Here is a 19,607-nt window from a genome sequence, read left to right on the forward strand (position 1 = left end):
GTTTTATTGAATATGTATTATTTTTTATTATTATTAAGTATGCGTATAAGAGTATATGGCACTATTTATTTTATATTTTTCATAAACTATATACTTATGTAATTATTTTTAAAGTTTCCAGACATACAATGTGACATATCACATACTGGGGGAACACATGGCGCTAAATATGTGTTTCAAGATGTTAAATAGTTACATAATATGTCACATCACACATCTGTAATATCATAACATGATTTGGACTTAATAACTAAATTAATTCATATTTTTTGAAGAAATTACCATACATTCAGAACTATTTTTTTTGTTGTAAGAATATTTATGTTATAATTGTATTGCTTTCACCATAATCATAAGCAGAATATTTTATAATTATAATATTGTATGAGTTTCTTATATTTAAGAGAATATCTTTATATATGACTATAAATTGATTTACTTATATGTGCTTAATATTTCATTGAATATATATTTTTTTAATATTATTTTTTTTTAGGTTACAGTGATACATTGTGGACGAGTAATGCTAGGAACACAATTGGAGCGAACGACGAATTTCGCCCTACGCGGCGACAAAATGAGCCGCGAAAATTCGTCGTATGGAACACAATACCGACGAAATTAAAAAACAGCTGATGAAGTTGTTTACTTTTTGCTCATTTGTTGACTACAATGAATTATACAAGAACACATAATTCTTTACGTTCTCTATTATAATTTCACTTATGTCCATCTTCTCTATTATAAATTCACTGATATCCATCTTCAGTCAGGCGCAAGTACACAAATAAATAAACAAATTAATTATGTTTTTTTTATACGAGTAACAGATAGTAGAGTGACCATAACAAATTTTAAAGTAAAAAGTAACTTTATTTACTAAAACACATAAAATTCGTACAAGTATGGCCACCTTGTACTGTTTTGTTCGCCGGTCGCCGGCGTATGAAATAGAAATAAAGCTAATTGAGTTCGCGGCGACCGACGAAATTTTCGCCGGTGCCGTGATTGTGTACACTTCCATATACACATATGTGTTTTATTTTTGACGACGAACATACGCCGCGAAAAAATTCGTCGTTCGCTCCAATTGTGTTCCTAGCATAAGTTCTATATATCAATGGAAATATTTATATACAAAGATTAAATGACAAGAAAGGAAATTAAAAGAATTTTAAGGAAGAGAAACGGATTGCGAATATATAGTCTTAGACCATGTTTACATTTAAGTCACGCATCACGTCAAAGTGCTTATAACGATTAATTTCACACCAAATGCATTATGACGTCAGCCGAAGGGTCCCAATGTAAACATAGCCTTAGCTTGTATTTGAAGAAATTCCAGGATTGTTAAAATTCATGCCATGTTTGTGTCATCTCCCGCTGGCATCCAAAGTTAGACTTCCTGTAAAAGAGATGCAATATTTAATTCGGTCTGAGAGAAATGATTTGCACAGAAAGTATTTAAACCAGGGCAAGGCAGAGAGCCTCAAAAATTTTTTGTGATTGTATGTGTTTTGAAATAACAAAATATTGCAAGTGTTTTTTTGCCTCTCTTTGCACAGTGAGAAATATTTTGTTGGCTTTTTTTGATTTTTATATTTCGGGTTTCATAGCAAATTAAACTTTTCAACTCATTAAAAAAAAAACGCTGTTATATTAAAACTATTAAATAAACTATAAATTATTTTGTAAGAGAATAGATAACACGAATGATGCAAAAAATATTTAATTAAAAAAAATATTTTCATAAAGTTTTATCAAATTATGGAAATGAAAATTATTAAAATAATGATAATAATATGAGTAATAACAATTTGTGTGGAGAACTAAATGATATATAGAACCTTTCTTATTCACTATCGAAATGAAACTGAAAATACTTCTTTGTGTGACCAAATCAAAACCCAAATTAGTCCATGGCCATCTTTGTCACACCTGTTTCAGAAATAAAAATTAAATATTCAAAAGTGTTGAAAAGTGCATTTGATTTGAACCAAATATTGCAAAGCCAATAAAAAATTCAATTAAAGAAGAAAAATCTTTAAAGCTCCCTGAAAATGTGTAGTATGTTACATTTATGTACACAATTATTTCCTACGGTGCATTCATAAAAATATCCGACAGCACATTCCTCGTCGACTGCTCGAACAATACTAAATATTCTCCCAAAACCATTTTGACAGAAAACTCAAAACAAGTTATTTTTTACAATTGTGTTGGTGAACACACAGACATCCCAAGGGATACTCTTTGCCTAGCCCTGATTTAAACCAAGGCTAGGCAAAGAGTATCCCTTGGGATATCTGTGTGTTCACCAACACAATTGTAAAAAATAAATTGTTTTGAATTTTCTGTCAAATTGGTTTTGGGAGAATATTTAGTTTTATTCGAGCAGTCGATGAGGAAGGTGCTGTCGGATATTTCTATAAATACACCGTAAGAAATATTGAGCACATAAATATATCTTACTACATATTTGAAACAAATATTTCCAAAATTGTAAAAATTACAACTGATAAGATTTATTTTTGATTGATTTCTGTTTGAGAGAATTTGTATAAGGATTCACATGTTAATTGTCCTTCTAAATTACTAGACATTTTGATATCCTCCGATTTTTATGGAATGACATGAACATTCTTAGTCAATTTTAGGAAAAAAAGCGAGATGCGATGTTTATCATTCTGTTTGTAATTCATAAAAATAATCTTTTAGAACCCAACGCTGGATATGAGTTTCTGATCAGCATAAAATTCTACGACTATTTGCCAGCCTGTGGAAATCGGTATTACGTTTTAAAGGGTCAACTTAGATGGTTAGCATGTTATGTCCGAAATTATTAAACAAAAATAACTTCAAGATTTTATAAAAAATTGTGAAAATGTCAACTTATATATTTTTTAATTTTAAAATGAATCATAATTAAAATAATAATTATACAAATATATCTCCGAATTATCTGTCAAAATATTAATTTTTTACCAACTAAGTTGTTTTGAAAACAGAAAATTTTAAATTGAAAATTTAAAGATAACAAATTATTTCTCACTCTGTAAAGTCAGGCAAAAAAACACTTGCAATATTTTGTTATTTCAAAACACATACAATAACAAAAAATTTTTGAGGCTCTCTGCCTTGCCCTGATTTAAACGGAAAACCAGTAAAATTTTCTCAAATTAGTTGGCAACTCTTAAAAACAACATTTCTGCGAATCTAAAGCCAGGGCCATGTTTACGAGTTCCTCAGGTACGAGAACGATTTTCTAGTTAAAAATTTTAAAATAATTTTTTTTCTGGCATATGTCATTGTCTTAAATCAGAATTGTAATTTACTACAACTTTCACACTAGCTCGATTGTTTCCTTCACCGTCTAGCATTTTTTTAAAGGCAGTAAGAGCTAACAATTTTTGACACAACAAACAAATAAAAAAACAAATACAATTACAAAAGATCTGGACAAAAAAGAATAAAGGTAAGAATACATAAAACGTTTTTTTGACTGGCTTAATTCGTCGGCTGGCTTCTTCGGAAAAGAAAAAGGAGCGTAGGACCAAAATCGTACTAAGACAACCTAAAATGCCTCTACGAAGAAGCCAGCCGACGACTTAAGCCAGTCAAAAAAGTGTTTTATGTGTTCTCCCCTTATAGGCGGTAAAATAAACAAACATATCAAAGTACGTTTAGATTTACTCGATCGCAAATCTATATTCATGGTAGAACAATACAGGTAGTCGCAGCTGCTGAGACAATGAACTGTCAAACAAATATTGGATTTGAAAAATTTCAATGAAAAATTTTTGAAATTTGTAAAATCTTTTGAAAAAAGATTGGCTACGTATAAAAAATATGAAAAATTTACTTATTTTTGAATTTTTTTTTTAATTTTAACATATCGATGTTCCCAAGCATTGATGCATCTACCTGTATTATTCTACAATGTGTCTATTCTATAGCGTATACGTCACATAATATTCACTGGATTTATGAATACGATTAACGTGCCGTATACACTACGGAATCGGCATTTTAAAACGAGTGGATTTTATTGTCTAAACTGTTCATTCATGATTTTGAAAATTTTGGTATGTAGACAAATCATACATAAACTTTAAGGTGAGAATACACAAACGCTTTTTTCACTGGCTTAAGTCATTGGCTGGCTTCTTCGTAGATGAACAAGGGAGTTTAAGGTTGACTTAGTTCGATTTTGGAACTACGCTCCTTTTCCGAAGAAGTCGGTGGCTTAAGTCAGTTAAAAAAGCGTTTTATGCATTCTCACCTTTATTGTCCTGTTTTTTCATAGAGAGCTGTTTATCATCTCAATGCTAGTGTCGCCATGTCAAGCCGAAAGTGGCGCCCAAGCTCTCCCTCTCTCAAATATTTACACAAAAAATATTACACTATTGTTCTGTTCCAGAACCTGCAAGAATCTACTATTTTTGCAATTTTCCTAAAAGGAATCTCGGTTATCGTAGTGAAAACGTTTACATTCTTGCAGTTCGGGAACATACCAATTATTTTAGTCACTTTTGGTTAATTTTTTTCTTATTTTACCTTAATCGAACAACAAAACACAATCACTTCTAATGCAATCACATCCCTACGGAAGGGCAGCATATTCGAGCCATACTGCCAGAGTAATATTTCACAAACTGTTAAGCGATGCAAAGCGCGTTTACGTGCGACACAACTGAACAACGGAATAGTACTGATGTCATAAACTCACAAACTTGTTAGTTAAATCTTGCAAGAGAGCTTTCGTCCTCAGCGTCGTCGACCAAGGAAGCGACAAGCAAACAAATAACAACGTCGCAATAAAAAAACAACAACATGCAAGTAATACTAGTTTAACTTGGCTAGCTAGCTCTGCGAGGAGGAAAGGAAACGTGTCCATTTGATTGTAATAACAAAACACGCAAAACAATGTTATCCTATACTTCGTTCGCATTGTTATCAATGTGTATATGTGACGTTCATTTTGAAAGTGAGTTAAGTCGGAAAAGGAGTTTTTATTATGAGATTATTTAAAATTTAACAAGATAAGCATGGTAAAATTAAGGAGGTAAAGTCATTTCAAATAAGCATACCCATCTCTGCATTTTCTGTAATATTTGTTAAAGAACGAAAGAAGAGGACAAAAAGGGAACATTTTTTACTTTTTATTCAACATTTTAAGGTGAGAGTACATAAAAAACTTTTTTGACTAGCTTAAATGTGTGAATACATAAAGCGGTTATCTGACTGACTTATGCTAGGAACACAATTGGAGCGAACGACGAATTTCGCCCTACGCGACGACAAAATGAGCCGCGAAAATTCGTCGTATGGAACACAATACCGACGAAATTATAAAACAGCTGATGAAGTTGTTTACTTTTTGCTCATTTGTTGACTACAATGAATTATACAAGAACACATAATTCTTTACGTTCTCTATTATAATTTCACTTATGTCCATCTTCTCTATTATAAATTCACTGATATCCATCTTCACTCAGGCGCAAGTACACAAATAAATAATCAAATTAATTATGTTTTTTTTATACGAGTAACAGATAGTAGAGTGACCATAACAAATTTTAAAGTAAAAAGTAACTTTATTTACTAAAACATATAAAATTCGTACAAGTATGGCCACCTTGTACTGTTTTGTTCGCCGGTCGCCGGCGTATGAAATAGAAATAAAGCTAATTGAGTTCGCGGCGACCGACGAAATTTTCGCCGGTGCCGTGATTGTGTGCACTTCCATATACACATATGTGTTTTATTTTTGACGACGAACATACGCCGCGAAAAAATTCGTCGTTCGCTCCAATTGTGTTCCTAGCATTAAGTTATCGGCTGGCTACTTCGAAAATGAACAAATGACCCTAGAGCCAAAATCGAACTAAGTCAACCTTAAACTCCTTTGTTTATCTACGAAGAAGCCAGCCGATGACTTCAGGCAGCCAAATATGCGCTTTTTCCACCCTAATTCATAGGCTGGCTCATAGTAGAAGAATACAGGTAGATGCATCAACACTTGGGAATGTTGATATGACAAATTTTTTTAAACGTTTCTTAAAAAATAAGTACATTTGTATATATTTTCCCATACGTCGCCAATCGGATTTTTTTAAACGATTTTTACAATTTGGTTTGGCTTTTCATTGTCTCAGCCGCTGTGTCAATGCGTCTACCTGTATTCTTCTACCTTCGTAGAGGAACAAAGAAGCTTTAGGTTGACTTAGTTCGATTTTGGTCCTATGCTCGTTTATTTTTTCCGAAAAAGCCAGCCGATGACTTAAAGTAGTCAAATAAGTGTTTTATGTTTTCCCGCCTTTACGATTATTTGCAACTGTCCATGGTAAAATTAAGAAGGTAAAATCATTTCAAATAAGCATTCCCATCTGTGCATTTTCTGTAATTTACCTTGTCATATTTCACTGCATAGAAAGCAGGTTCCCATCTCTGATTTGTGTGGATTAATAAATAAATATTTTGACAATGAGATGTTGTTAAATGAATTATTTTGGAAAAAATTGTAAACATATGATTGCATGACTTTACCTTCTTAATTCTACCATGCAATTATCTTCACAGGCAAACTCTGACCTTTTGACAATTAATACATGAACTTTGTCGTATTGTATTTTGTAAACGCTACAAATAGACGAAAAATCGTATGGTGGCAACCCATATTTACATGGTAGAATTAAGATGGTAAAGTCATTTCAAATAAACATATCTATCTCTACATTTCCTATAATTTACCTTTTTAAATTTCACTGCATAGAAAACAATTACCCATCCAACAATATACATTTTGACAATGAGATGATGTCATATGAAACGTTTTGAAATTTAACTACATTAATCGACATTAATATGCCCTGCCATGATGCCGAGCTGCTTATGTATTCCCACCTTTAAGCCAGTCAAAAAAGCCATTTATGTATTCTCACCTTAAATGTTACTACATAGGTAACTTCCATTCTCAACGTTACATTTCAATGAACTGCAATTTCAAATAATACCATTAGTATGTATGTATAAATATGTTTTAGCTGTTTTGTTCGGAGATTTACAAACCTACTTACATGTCGTACACACAAACACATTTATGCATCCATCCAAGCGAATGATTTACAAGAGTTGTTTTTGTACATTACAGACAGAGTTGGCTGGCTGGCAGGTTGGCGCTTTTACCCTGTTCTTATTATTCCATTGTGATGTTGCTGTTGTTGCTGTTGTTTTTCCTTTGCTTTGTGTGCTATGCTTTGCTTTCCTTTTGTGTATGATGATTTTACGGTTGCTTTTGTTAGACAAACAATAAACCCTGCAAGGTGCATCACAATATCCCCCAAAACAAAGTACACTGCCACCATCTATTCATCCGTACAGGCAGCATATTGTTGCAGAACACAGAAAATCCTCAGACAAAAAGACGCTTTGTGTTTACGTTATATGTCAATGAAGCGATTTTTGGTGAGTGGGAAATTTAGAATTATGATATTTACCGGTTTACGTAAGACTGAAAAGGGTTCCCCGATTCTTGATAAGTTTTTGAATAATATAATTTTCTTAAGGTGAGAATACATAGAAAGATTTTCTGACTGGCTTAAGTCATCGATTGGCTTCTTCGGAAAATAACAAAGGAGCCTAGGGTCGAAATCGAACTAAGTCAACCTAAAACTTCTTTGCTCCTCTACGAAGAAGACAGTCAAAAAAAGCTTTTTATATTCTTCCACCTTTATGATTCTGGCTCGGATCTACATATCTGTTTAAATATGGGCCATTCAGAAATGTTGATCAACTTCAACGAAACTGTGAAAATGCCATTCTGTACTGGAGACTTGTTGTGTCAAATAGCAGGTTCTGGAACACATCCTAAATTTTTACTAATTTTTTTTTTTTGAAAAAACGGCATTAGAGTTTTTCATTGGACGCTAGAAATCGAATCCAAGCATTTATTGTGTTTTGGCCTTAAATATGTATTAAACGGAAGTAGATTGTTTCTTGCCTCGGACTTAAGGTGGGAATACATAAAGCGCTTATCCGGCTGGCTAAAGTCATCGGCTGACTTCTTCGGAAATGAACAAAGGATCCTAGGGCCAAAATCGAACTAAGTCAACCTAAAACTCCTTTGTTCATCTACGAAGCCAGCCGATGACTCAAGCCAGCCAAATATGAGCTTTATGTATTTTCCCCCTAAATAACTGTCAACTTTTGAGTACATTCTGCCCATTATTTAACAAAACAGACAGACGATGTAGTTGTCTCCCTCCTCTGTTGTCTCATCCTCTCTTTTCGCTTTCGGGGTTAATGCTTTTGTGTTTTTAAAAAAGCGCCAATTTCAGTTTATCGAAAACAGCTACATTAGCATTGATGAAGTAATAATCACTTGCAGGATAACTGGTTTTGTTTATGTAATGAACTAGATCAACTTCAAAGCAACAATGAAACAAATAAAGCAGATTTTCTGCATTAAATGAAACTCATTTGCAATTAGTGCAGCGCCGTTATTAGTATTTGGATGGCAGAAGCGGGCGAGTTGTCTTTTCAAAGGGGTTCATAGATAATTTAAAGTACAGTTGTATTCATGGAAATTGACAATATAAATGAGGCATTATATTAAACCAGATTTATGCAAATGTTTCTCTGTTGCATTTCTAAAAAAACGGGAAATATTAATTGTCAAAATGTTGTGTTAACCTACCACAACCCGACGACGCAAGCGACGGCGTAAAAACGTCCTCATTGTGCGCAGTCGTTGGTAGCCCTGACATCAGGTGTCAACTTTAGTCGATCTATGGCAACCTATCAATTCGATGGCGCACTGCAGCCAACTTTAAAAATTGCATTATTGCAGAAAAGTTTTTTGAAGCAGCACAACTAAAAGCCATCAGAGGAAAAGAAAAGTTTAATTTCAATTTAACACCAGTCAGAGCCGGTATTCTCCTCTCCAATTATAATTTGAAGTTACCCATCATTGTGGATAACGTAGTGTTTGTGTGCCGAATAAATTCGTTTTGATTAATAATAAAGGTGAGATTTTAAGAAGATTCCCTAGCATGAGCGGGAATTTAACGCCAACATTTTTTGTGTTTCTTTCAATTTTTTGGCAGAATCTGAATTTTTGCTTGGACACTGTTCCAAGAAAGACCGCCAACCACGCCGCCTAAGACCAAAGGTTAGGTTATTGGACATTTTTGCGTGTCAATTTGTACTCTATCTTTAAAGGGCAGTGCTACCCAATATAAGGACTGTTAAGGAGACCGAAATCTGACCATATCAACATATTCCCAAATTGTGGTAAGCCGAAAATCCTATATGCCTAAAGGAGAATAACGGAGTAAGTACGCAATCACACGGGTACAGTTGAAGCAGTCAATCATCATCCCTGGGTTACCCACCTCCTTCAGTCACAGACGGGAGGGGTGGGCCCTGTGTTTTTTTTGCAACCTGTTCCTCGACGGTCAGCCGAGCTGTTTTAGAAACTTTCCGGATACATCCAGTGTTCCTAGTTTTGTGTTTTAACGATTTTTTTTAAAAAAAAACCTTCCTCATATGTATATAAGTTTGTACATATGTACGTATATACATGTTGACTTATATAAATTTTAATGTTAAATTTTGGCTACTACAAAAAGTAACGGTTCTTCGCCACGTGTTTAGTGCCCTTGTGAAATTGTTTTTGGTAACGGAACCTTGTGTTCCAATTGAGAAATTATTCCACTACATTCTTATTGGAATTAAATTAGCAGCCTAGAATTTTCTGATTTTTTTTCAGATTTCTTTCTTTTTGGCTATATTTTTTTTAAATTAAATTGAAATTCAAATATGAATTTATTCATAACAATTTTGGAACTTTATAAGCTGATGTAGTTAGTGCAGACGGCGTACTCTTAAAAATCATAGTTTAAGTTTTTTATCTCTTTTTCTTTTACCTTTAAGGGTAATTTGTAAAGCCAATTTAAATTTATAAATCCTTATACCTAAAATTTTGTATATATATGTATATATAAATATATATACCTATATATATTCATACAGATCTATATATTTTTTTTATAATTGTTCTATTCAATTTGTCAATTGTTGATCCCACTTCCTTTATTTAAAAGCGGTACAGTCCAAATTATTCAAAAGGGGCTAAGCCTTAACCATTGAGCTCAATAGGTGTTAGGTATCATTCGGCGTATAAATTTAGTGCATTTTGGCACAAGAAATGGGATTAACAAACAAAAATTCTCTTAATAATTTTTGTATGTATCCTAATATTAAATTGTGCTTTATTTTTGCTACTTCTTTGTTAGTGTATTTGATTCTACTTACGGATGTAAATAGATTTAAGTAAATCTAAAGATTATCCTTAAGTATAAATTGTTCTTAAGAATAAATATGAATTGTTTGACTGAATTTAAAGAAAATTAATAATGTTCCAGTAAATTTATTTAAGAAGGATATGTAAGCAGGAAAGAGGTACAGCCAGCGAAAGTTTTGGGGGTCTTCAAATATTTTGAAGCCCACATGGGGGTTCTTACAGAACCCATGGGAGGGATAAGGGGTACCCATTGTCATCTAGGGGTACCCACCACAACAACATTTTGAGTCTGCAACAACAACAAACATAATCGATGATATTTTCTTTGTGACATACATAAATATTTTTGTACGTAGCCGTGTGTGGACGACTGAGCATAGCCGATACAAAATGATAGGGTAGGCCTCCTGTCACCATGGTCAAACCAATCTACGGTTTCACACACGCCCCTGAACGTTACAAAATGGCGCCCAACGTGGGGCCAGGTTTAATCCTGGTGTATCATATTTTGTTTTTTTTTTTTTTTTGATTTGTATTGATTTCTTTGAATCTGTCTTGAGTTGTTGTTAGATGACGACAGTCAATAGTGATTCAACATAATTAATTATAATGATTTTCTAGAATTTCACCTTATAGAAAGGTATTTTATATGTCATTGGAGTATTGTATTTATGATAATATCCAATTTGCGATAAAATATTATATCAAAATCGTATATTTAAATACAAGTCATAGAAGATATATGGTCATTAGTCATTGACATTTATGGTCAAAGACAATTTGCGATATTTTATTTGGCTTGTGATTTTATGACATATTGAAGATATTCACTTATTTTTTTTTCCCTTTTTCTGAAAAGAAAATTATTGCGTTGCAAATAACTAATCATAGTTATATACTCATTTTATTGTTGTTGTTGATTTATATGGCAGATACCAAAACTGTTTATAATATCCTTTTGAATTTGTATGATCTGATTTTCTGAAGAAGAAAAGAAACCAAATGTTTATGAAACATTTTGATCATATTTGATTTTCAAGTTTTGATTTGTTTGTGATTTTGAATTTATTTGAGATCTTTCGATTTTTGTGAATCGGTAATCAGTTTTGACTATAATTTTGTTTTTTTTTTATTATAAGCTTTTGTTACGGATTAACAGTAACACATCTATTGGTTCTTGGATTGAATATAGACACTGTTGCAAAATTTTTTTTCCATTTTTTTTTGAGTTTTATTCAAATTCTATTTTTCGGATTAAGTAATTTATTACATAGTTTAGATTTTCAAAATTTTTATTCGTTTTGTTTTTGATTGGACATCATGCACCAAGGCACTGGAGCAAAGCCAAAAATTATGGTATTAGTACCAGGTCGAATAGCCGAACAGGTCAGGTAATCCAAACGCAAGATGAGGTACCCTCTGGTAATACTGCCAGTGTAGAAGCAAATAATCGAACAGTATCTAGTGATGTTGAAGATTCGCCAAATCCAAATAAGGTAACTGAAGATGGTAGTACGATCACTACGCCATCGTTTAGTCCCCTGACTATGCTTGGTAACAGTGGTGAGCAGGTTGAGAGAATTAATAGTACAGGAATTGTTGAGGTAGTTGAGTCGGCACTGGAAGCGACACAAGCATCGATGCTTGAACTGATGAGGAAGGAGATGCAGAAAGCTGTATCCATAGCTGTTAAGACCGCCCTTTCGCAAACATCGAGTCCACATGCAGGTCCTTCATCCAATCCTGCAGCCCAGAGCGTTGATTGGCCGCATGAATTACCATCAATGCCTACTGCACCTGTTCATACTAATGCACCAACCGTTTCGAATATTCCAAATGATGATTCTATTAATGTTGATAATAGGAATTGTTTTAGTAGACCCAAATACCCATACATCAGCAAATGGGGCGTAAAATTTGACGGTACTACAAAAACTCCACAGATTGAGGATTTTTTATTCAGAGTTGAGAGACTGTGGAAGAGTTATGGATTTTCAGAGCGAGAATTATTAGAAGGTTTTCATTTGTTGTTAGAAGGCCGTGCTAACCAGTGGTACTGGGCTCAAACTCGGCAATATCCAGACATGAACTGGAAAAATTTAAAATTGAATATGACCCGTGAATTTCAGCGATACCAATCAAACTTGGATGTGTTGAGGCAGATGATGGATAGGAAACAAGGTCGCGATGAAACTGTGACTCAGTATATAGACGCCATCACTATTTTGCGCACCCAATTAAGGCAATCACTCCAAGACTATGAGGTTATCGATATTATAAAGGCAGGATTAAAACCCAGAATTGCTCATCTGTTGTTTAGTGCTGATATTTATTCTGTGGAACAGCTCCGCAATGAATGTAGGAAGGCTGAAGAGTTTCTAGACAGGGAGTCAGTTGCTAGGGTTAGGACGAACGCACCATCTCGCATGGTTAATGAAATTTTCGATTCCGATTATAAAGAAATCACTAAGGAAGTTGATGAGTTGAAGCTGCGACCGAAGGTAACTAGTTTCCCCAAAACTGAAACTTCTCGTTGTTGGAACTGTGGTGACAACGGTCATGTTTTCAAACAATGTACCAGTTCACAACGATCTTTGTTTTGTTTTAAATGCGGTTCACCAGGAATAACAGCTCCTCAGTGCAATAATTGCAAGAAGAGTACTCGTCCATCCAATCCTATTAAATCTGAATCAGTTTCTACACAGACCGTGGACTGACTAGATTCAGACCATATTCCCGAAAATCCACCTATTGTTGACAATTTAGTAACTCCAAAACAATCTGAACCTCTGATTAGATCCAAACCTGATTTGACGTTACCATTTCACGTACGCATGGCAAAATATTTAAAGATCCGAGAACGAATATTTAATTGCGAAATTTCTGTAAATACTGGTGTTTGTGTTTCCAAACGTATCTTGAAGGCACGTGAACGATATAGGCTTAGACGTTTCAAAAGACTATCGATTTCTTCTGCCACATTTTCCGAAAATAAATCAAATGATCCCCGACCTTTTCGAGAAGTTCTTGTTAATGGCATAGCAGTGTTAGCTCTTTTTGACAGTGGAGCCACGGTAACTTGCTTAGGCAAAAATTGTTTTTCGTTGATTGATGAATTAAAATTGAATATTAATCCTGTATATAAGTGTAGCGTTGGTACAGCGAATGGTCAACGAGTTTCTTGTTGTGGAAAAGTTAGTGTTGAGCTCTCGTACGATGGTAAGACGAAAACCATGGAGGTTTATCTTGTACCTGGCTTAGAGAATTCAATGTATTGTGGTATAGATTTTTGGAAAGAATTCAGTGTAGCACCAAAACTTATTAGCAGCTTAGAGATCAGTTCTAAAGAAGTAGATTCTGATATGCATATCTTATCCGATGATGAATTAGCTTTACTTGAGAAAGCTAAAGAAAGTTTCCTTGATTCCGATAAGCATGGTCTCGGAAAGACAAATCTGGAAGAGCACGTGATTGATACAGGGGATGCTGTCCCAATAAAGCAGCGACACTATCCAGTTTCTCCAGCTGTCGAAAATCTTATATATCAGGAACTTGATCGCATGTTGAGTCTAGGTGTTATTGAACCAAGTACAAGCCCATGGAATTCTCCAGTCACCTTAGTGCGTAGAGGGGAAAAAAATCGACTATGTTTAGACGCCCGTAAGTTGAATGAAGTCACGGTGAAAGATGCATATCCGCTGCCATTTATTGATGCTTTGTTAGGCCGACTGCAAGACACGTACTTCATATCGAGCATCGATCTGAAGGATGCATTCTGGCAGGTTCCTCTGGCAATAGAAAGCCGTCCGAAGACTGCGTTCACAGTGCCGGGGAGACCACACTATCAATTCACTGTCATGCCGTTTGGGTTATGCAATGCAGCCCAACGGTTATGTCGGTTAATGGATAGAGTGATCTCACCGGAACTGAAGAACAAAGTTTTCGTATACCTCGACGACTTGCTAGTAGTCTCTCCAGACTTTGATTCACATGTCGAGCTGCTTCGTAAGGTAGGTGAAATGTTGTCCAGAGCGAACCTGACCATCAATCTGAAGAAGTCGAAATTTTGCCGCAGAGAACTTAAATATTTGGGGTATATTGTTGGCGAAGGTAAATTAAAACCAGATCCTTCCAAAATTAACTCAATTACTGATATTCCGATTCCGAAGTCCACTAGAGACGTACGTAGGTTTCTAGGGATGGCCTCTTGGTTCAGGCGATTTATTAAAGATTATGCTGAGATTACAGCTGCTTTAACCAGCACCTTGAAGAAGGGCAAAGTTTTCTCTTTCGATCAAAATGCAATCGAGGCTTTTAACAAATTAAAAGTAGCTCTAACCACAAGTCCCGTATTGAATCATCCAGTTTTCGACAAAAGATTTTATGTCCAGTGTGACGCCTCCAATTTAGGGTTAGGCGCAGTGTTGTTCCAGCTAGACGCTGAAGGTTTGGAACGTCCCATCGCCTTTCATTCTGCCCAGTTGACGAAGGCCGAAAGGAACTATAGTGTCACTGAGCGAGAGTGCTTAGCCGTGATCAGTGCAATAAAGAAATTCCGTCCATATATTGAGATGATGCCGTTTACTGTTGTTACTGATCATAGTGCGTTGAAATGGCTGATGGGACAGAAAGATCTCAGTGGTCGTTTAGCGAGGTGGAGTTTAAAACTACAGGCTTTTAATTTCGATATTCAGCACCGTAAGGGGTCGCAAAATGTAGTTGCGGACACTTTATCCCGCATACACATGGATGAAATCAACATGTTCACTGATGAAAAGCCTTTGATTGATTTAAACTCGCCCGAATTCAAGAATGAAGAATATATACAATTAGTTGAAATGGTGCGTGAGAACCAAGACAGTCTTCCGGATTTAAAAATTTTAGATTCATTTGTTTATAAAAAGACACTTCCGTCTGATGGCACACCGATACATGAGAATTTTATATGGAAACTTTGGGTTCCATCCGAATTGACCGAATCACTTATAGAAAATGCTCACAAGTCAATAGTAAAGAGTCACTGTGGTATTGGCAGAACTATAGCTGCACTTCGACAATATTTTTATTGGCCGAGAATGGCGAAGCAAGTTCGAGATTATATAAACTCATGTGTTTTGTGTAAAGAGACGAAAGCTCCAAACAAGGTGTTACGACCGAAAATGGGAAACGAGACCGTCACTGATAGACCTTTTCAAAAAATTTTCATTGATTTTATAGGACCCTTCCCGAGGTCTAAGTTAGGTAACGCATACGTCTTTATCGTATTAGATCACTTAACAAAGTTCGTTCTTTTGAAGCCTTTAGCGAAAGCAAACTCGAGAAACGTCATTCGATTTTTGGAAAGTGAAGTTTTTCACAAATTTGGAGTACCACAAACCGTCCATTCGGACAACGGAAAACAGTTCATTTCTTCCGAATTCACTTCATTTTTAGACCGATACGGCTGTACTCAGATCCGAAACGCGGTATATTCTCCGCAAGCGAACGCATCGGAGAGAGTCAACCGAACAATTATTGCGGCGATTCGAACTTATGTATCCGAAGATCAGAAGGATTGGGATCGATATTTATCAGCTATAGAGTGTTCACTTCGATCCACAATCCATACATCCATAGGATGTTCACCGTATTTTTCCCTTTTCGGAACACACATGATCACACACGGTAGCGCGTATACCTTAGCGAGTAAACTAGGCACTTTAGAAGACGGATCGGTCGAAATTATTCCCAAACACAGTATACACGATTTAATCCGAAACACGATTAAAGAGAAACTCCACGATTCCTACGAAAGGTCAGCGGCACGTTATAACACAAGATCGCGTGAAGTTCACTTCAAGCCCGGACAGGAAATACTTCGACGCAACTTTGTATTAAGTGACGCTGCCCGCCATCTTAATTCAAAGCTCTGTCGGAAATTTGTCAAATGTAGAGTTGTCAAAAAGGTAGGGACCTCACTTTATGAAATAGAGGATCTACAAGGACGTAAGATAGGGGTATATCACTCGAAAGACCTCCAACATATAGTACCTTTGAAGTAGTTACCCCGCTGTTGTATTTTTGTTGTTGTTTTTTTATGATATCAGGGTCGCGGTTCTTCCCCACCCGATCTTTAAAGTTAGGTTAACGTCCCGAATCAGCGTTACTCCGACTGGTCTTCGTAGACTGTTCGGGTTTGTTGTGTTAACCTACCACAACCCGACGACGCAAGCGACGGCGTAAAAACGTCCTCATTGTGCGCAGTCGTTGGTAGCCCTGACATCAGGTGTCAACTTTAGTCGATCTATGGCAACCTATCAATTCGATGGCGCACTGCAGCCAACTTTAAAAATTGCATTATTGCAGAAAAGTTTTTTGAAGCAGCACAACTAAAAGCCATCAGAGGAAAAGAAAAGTTTAATTTCAATTTAACACCAGTCAGAGCCGGTATTCTCCTCTCCAATTATAATTTGAAGTTACCCATCATTGTGGATAACGTAGTGTTTGTGTGCCGAATAAATTCGTTTTGATTAATAATAAAGGTGAGATTTTAAGAAGATTCCCTAGCATGAGCGGGAATTTAACGCCAACATTTTTTGTGTTTCTTTCAATTTTTTGGCAGAATCTGAATTTTTGCTTGGACACTGTTCCAAGAAAGACCGCCAACCACGCCGCCTAAGACCAAAGGTTAGGTTATTGGACATTTTTGCGTGTCAATTTGTACTCTATCTTTAAAGGGCAGTGCTACCCAATATAAGGACTGTTAAGGAGACCGAAATCTGACCATATCAACATATTCCCAAATTGTGGTAAGCCGAAAATCCTATATGCCTAAAGGAGAATAACGGAGTAAGTACGCAATCACACGGGTACAGTTGAAGCAGTCAATCATCATCCCTGGGTTACCCACCTCCTTCAGTCACAGACGGGAGGGGTGGGCCCTGTGTTTTTTTTGCAACCTGTTCCTCGACGGTCAGCCGAGCTGTTTTAGAAACTTTCCGGATACATCCAGTGTTCCTAGTTTTGTGTTTTAACGATTTTTTTAAAAAAAAACCTTCCTCATATGTATATAAGTTTGTACATATGTACGTATATACATGTTGACTTATATAAATTTTAATGTTAAATTTTGGCTACTACAAAAAGTAACGGTTCTTCGCCACGTGTTTAGTGCCCTTGTGAAATTGTTTTTGGTAACGGAACCTTGTGTTCCAATTGAGAAATTATTCCACTACATTCTTATTGGAATTAAATTAGCAGCCTAGAATTTTCTGATTTTTTTTCAGATTTCTTTCTTTTTGGCTATATTTTTTTTAAATTAAATTGAAATTCAAATATGAATTTATTCATAACAATTTTGGAACTTTATAAGCTGATGTAGTTAGTGCAGACGGCGTACTCTTAAAAATCATAGTTTAAGTTTTTTATCTCTTTTTCTTTTACCTTTAAGGGTAATTTGTAAAGCCAATTTAAATTTATAAATCCTTATACCTAAAATTTTGTATATATATGTATATATAAATATATATACCTATATATATTCATACAGATCTATATATTTTTTTTATAATTGTTCTATTCAATTTGTCAATTGTTGATCCCACTTCCTTTATTTAAAAGCGGTACAGTCCAAATTATTCAAAAGGGGCTAAGCCTTAACCATTGAGCTCAATAGGTGTTAGGTATCATTCGGCGTATAAATTTAGTGCATTTTGGCACAAGAAATGGGATTAACAAACAAAAATTCTCTTAATAATTTTTGTATGTATCCTAATATTAAATTGTGCTTTATTTTTGCTACTTCTTTGTTAGTGTATTTGATTCTACTTACGGATGTAAATAGATTTAAGTAAATCTAAAGATTATCCTTAAGTATAAATTGTTCTTAAGAATAAATATGAATTGTTTGACTGAATTTAAAGAAAATTAATAATGTTCCAGTAAATTTATTTAAGAAGGATATGTAAGCAGGAAAGAGGTACAGCCAGCGAAAGTTTTGGGGGTCTTCAAATATTTTGAAGCCCACATGGGGGTTCTTACAGAACCCATGGGAGGGATAAGGGGTACCCATTGTCATCTAGGGGTACCCACCACAACAACATTTTGAGTCTGCAACAACAACAAACATAATCGATGATATTTTCTTTGTGACATACATAAATATTTTTGTACGTAGCCGTGTGTGGACGACTGAGCATAGCCGATACAAAATGATAGGGTAGGCCTCCTGTCACCATGGTCAAACCAATCTACGGTTTCACACACGCCCCTGAACGTTACAAAAAGAACGAAGTTTGCCTGAAATATGTGTCAAAACAGTTGCAAAAATAATCATACAATTAAGGCGAGGGTATATAAGCAGCTTGGTATCACGGCGAGGCATATTAACTTCAAATTTTAATGGGAAACGACGGCAGGATTTGATTGCCGCTCTGACATCCCTTTATGATATGTCATAAAATAAGTCATGCGAAGACTTCAAGCCATCTATGTACCCCCACTGTCTTCTTCAGAAAATAACATAAAAGCATAGGTCCAAAATCGAACTAAGTCAACCTAAAACTCCTTTGTTCCTTTACGAAGAAGCCAGCCGATGACTTAAGGCAGTAAAAAAAGAGTTTTAAGGTGGGAATACATAAAGCGCTTATCTGGCTGGCTTAAGTCATCGGCTGGCTTAAGTCATCGGCTGGCTTCTTCAGAAAAGAACAAAGAAGCCTAGGGCCAAAATCGAACTAGTTCAACCTAAAACTTCTTTGTTCATCTACATAGAACCCAGGCGATGACTTAAACCAGCCAAATATGCGCTTTATGCATTTCCACCCTTATGTATTCACTGGCTTAACTCATCGTCTGGCATCTTCGTAGAGGAACAAAGAAGTTTTAGGTTGACTTAGTTCGATTCGTAGATGCATCAACGCTTGGGAACATTGATATGTCAAAATTTTTAATGTGTTTTGTCAAAAATAAGTAGATTTTTATATGTTTTCTTATTCGACGCAAATCGGAGGTTGTAATGAAATGTATTTTTCAATAATTTTTACAAATTTTAATACTTTTTCATTCAAGATTTTCTAGTCAAAATCTGTTTGACAGTTGATTGTCCCAGCAGCTGTGTCGATGCGACTACCTGTATTCTTTTACCATGTGTACTACCTTAAGTATTCTTACCTTTATTCCTATATTTCTTTTGTTTTTGTTTAACAAAATTCGTTTTTCTTCAGTAGAAGCCAATCGGTGATAAAATAAAGCTCTCATTCAAGAAAATTTGACAAAAAGTAAAGGGTTGTGTTTCAAAGCCTCAATCAGCCTTCTATGTAAA

At 35.2% G+C, this 19,607-nt stretch overlaps 1 protein-coding gene across 1 annotated transcript; it reads left to right on the plus strand.

Moving 5' to 3' along the window:
* Positions 1–11,610: 11,610 nt before the first annotated feature.
* On the plus strand, positions 11,611–18,505 carry LOC131803698 (uncharacterized). Its single transcript, XM_059125228.1, has 2 exons — positions 11,611–16,830; positions 16,911–18,505. Exon 1 carries the CDS (start codon positions 11,857–11,859, stop codon positions 13,024–13,026), a length of 1,170 nt encoding a protein of 389 aa, XP_058981211.1. The 5' UTR covers positions 11,611–11,856; the 3' UTR covers positions 13,027–16,830; positions 16,911–18,505.
* Positions 18,506–19,607: the final 1,102 nt, after the last annotated feature.

The sequence above is a fragment of the Musca domestica genome, unplaced genomic scaffold, assembly GCF_030504385.1.
Source record: "Musca domestica strain aabys unplaced genomic scaffold, Musca_domestica.polishedcontigs.V.1.1 32, whole genome shotgun sequence".
NCBI classification, from domain to species: domain Eukaryota; kingdom Metazoa; phylum Arthropoda; class Insecta; order Diptera; family Muscidae; genus Musca; species Musca domestica.

Excerpts from the sequence above, each read along its gene's own strand:
- LOC131803698 (XM_059125228.1), top strand. The coding sequence starts at position 11,857 with ATGCTTGGTAACAGTGGTGAGCAGGTTGAGAGAATTAATAGTACAGGA.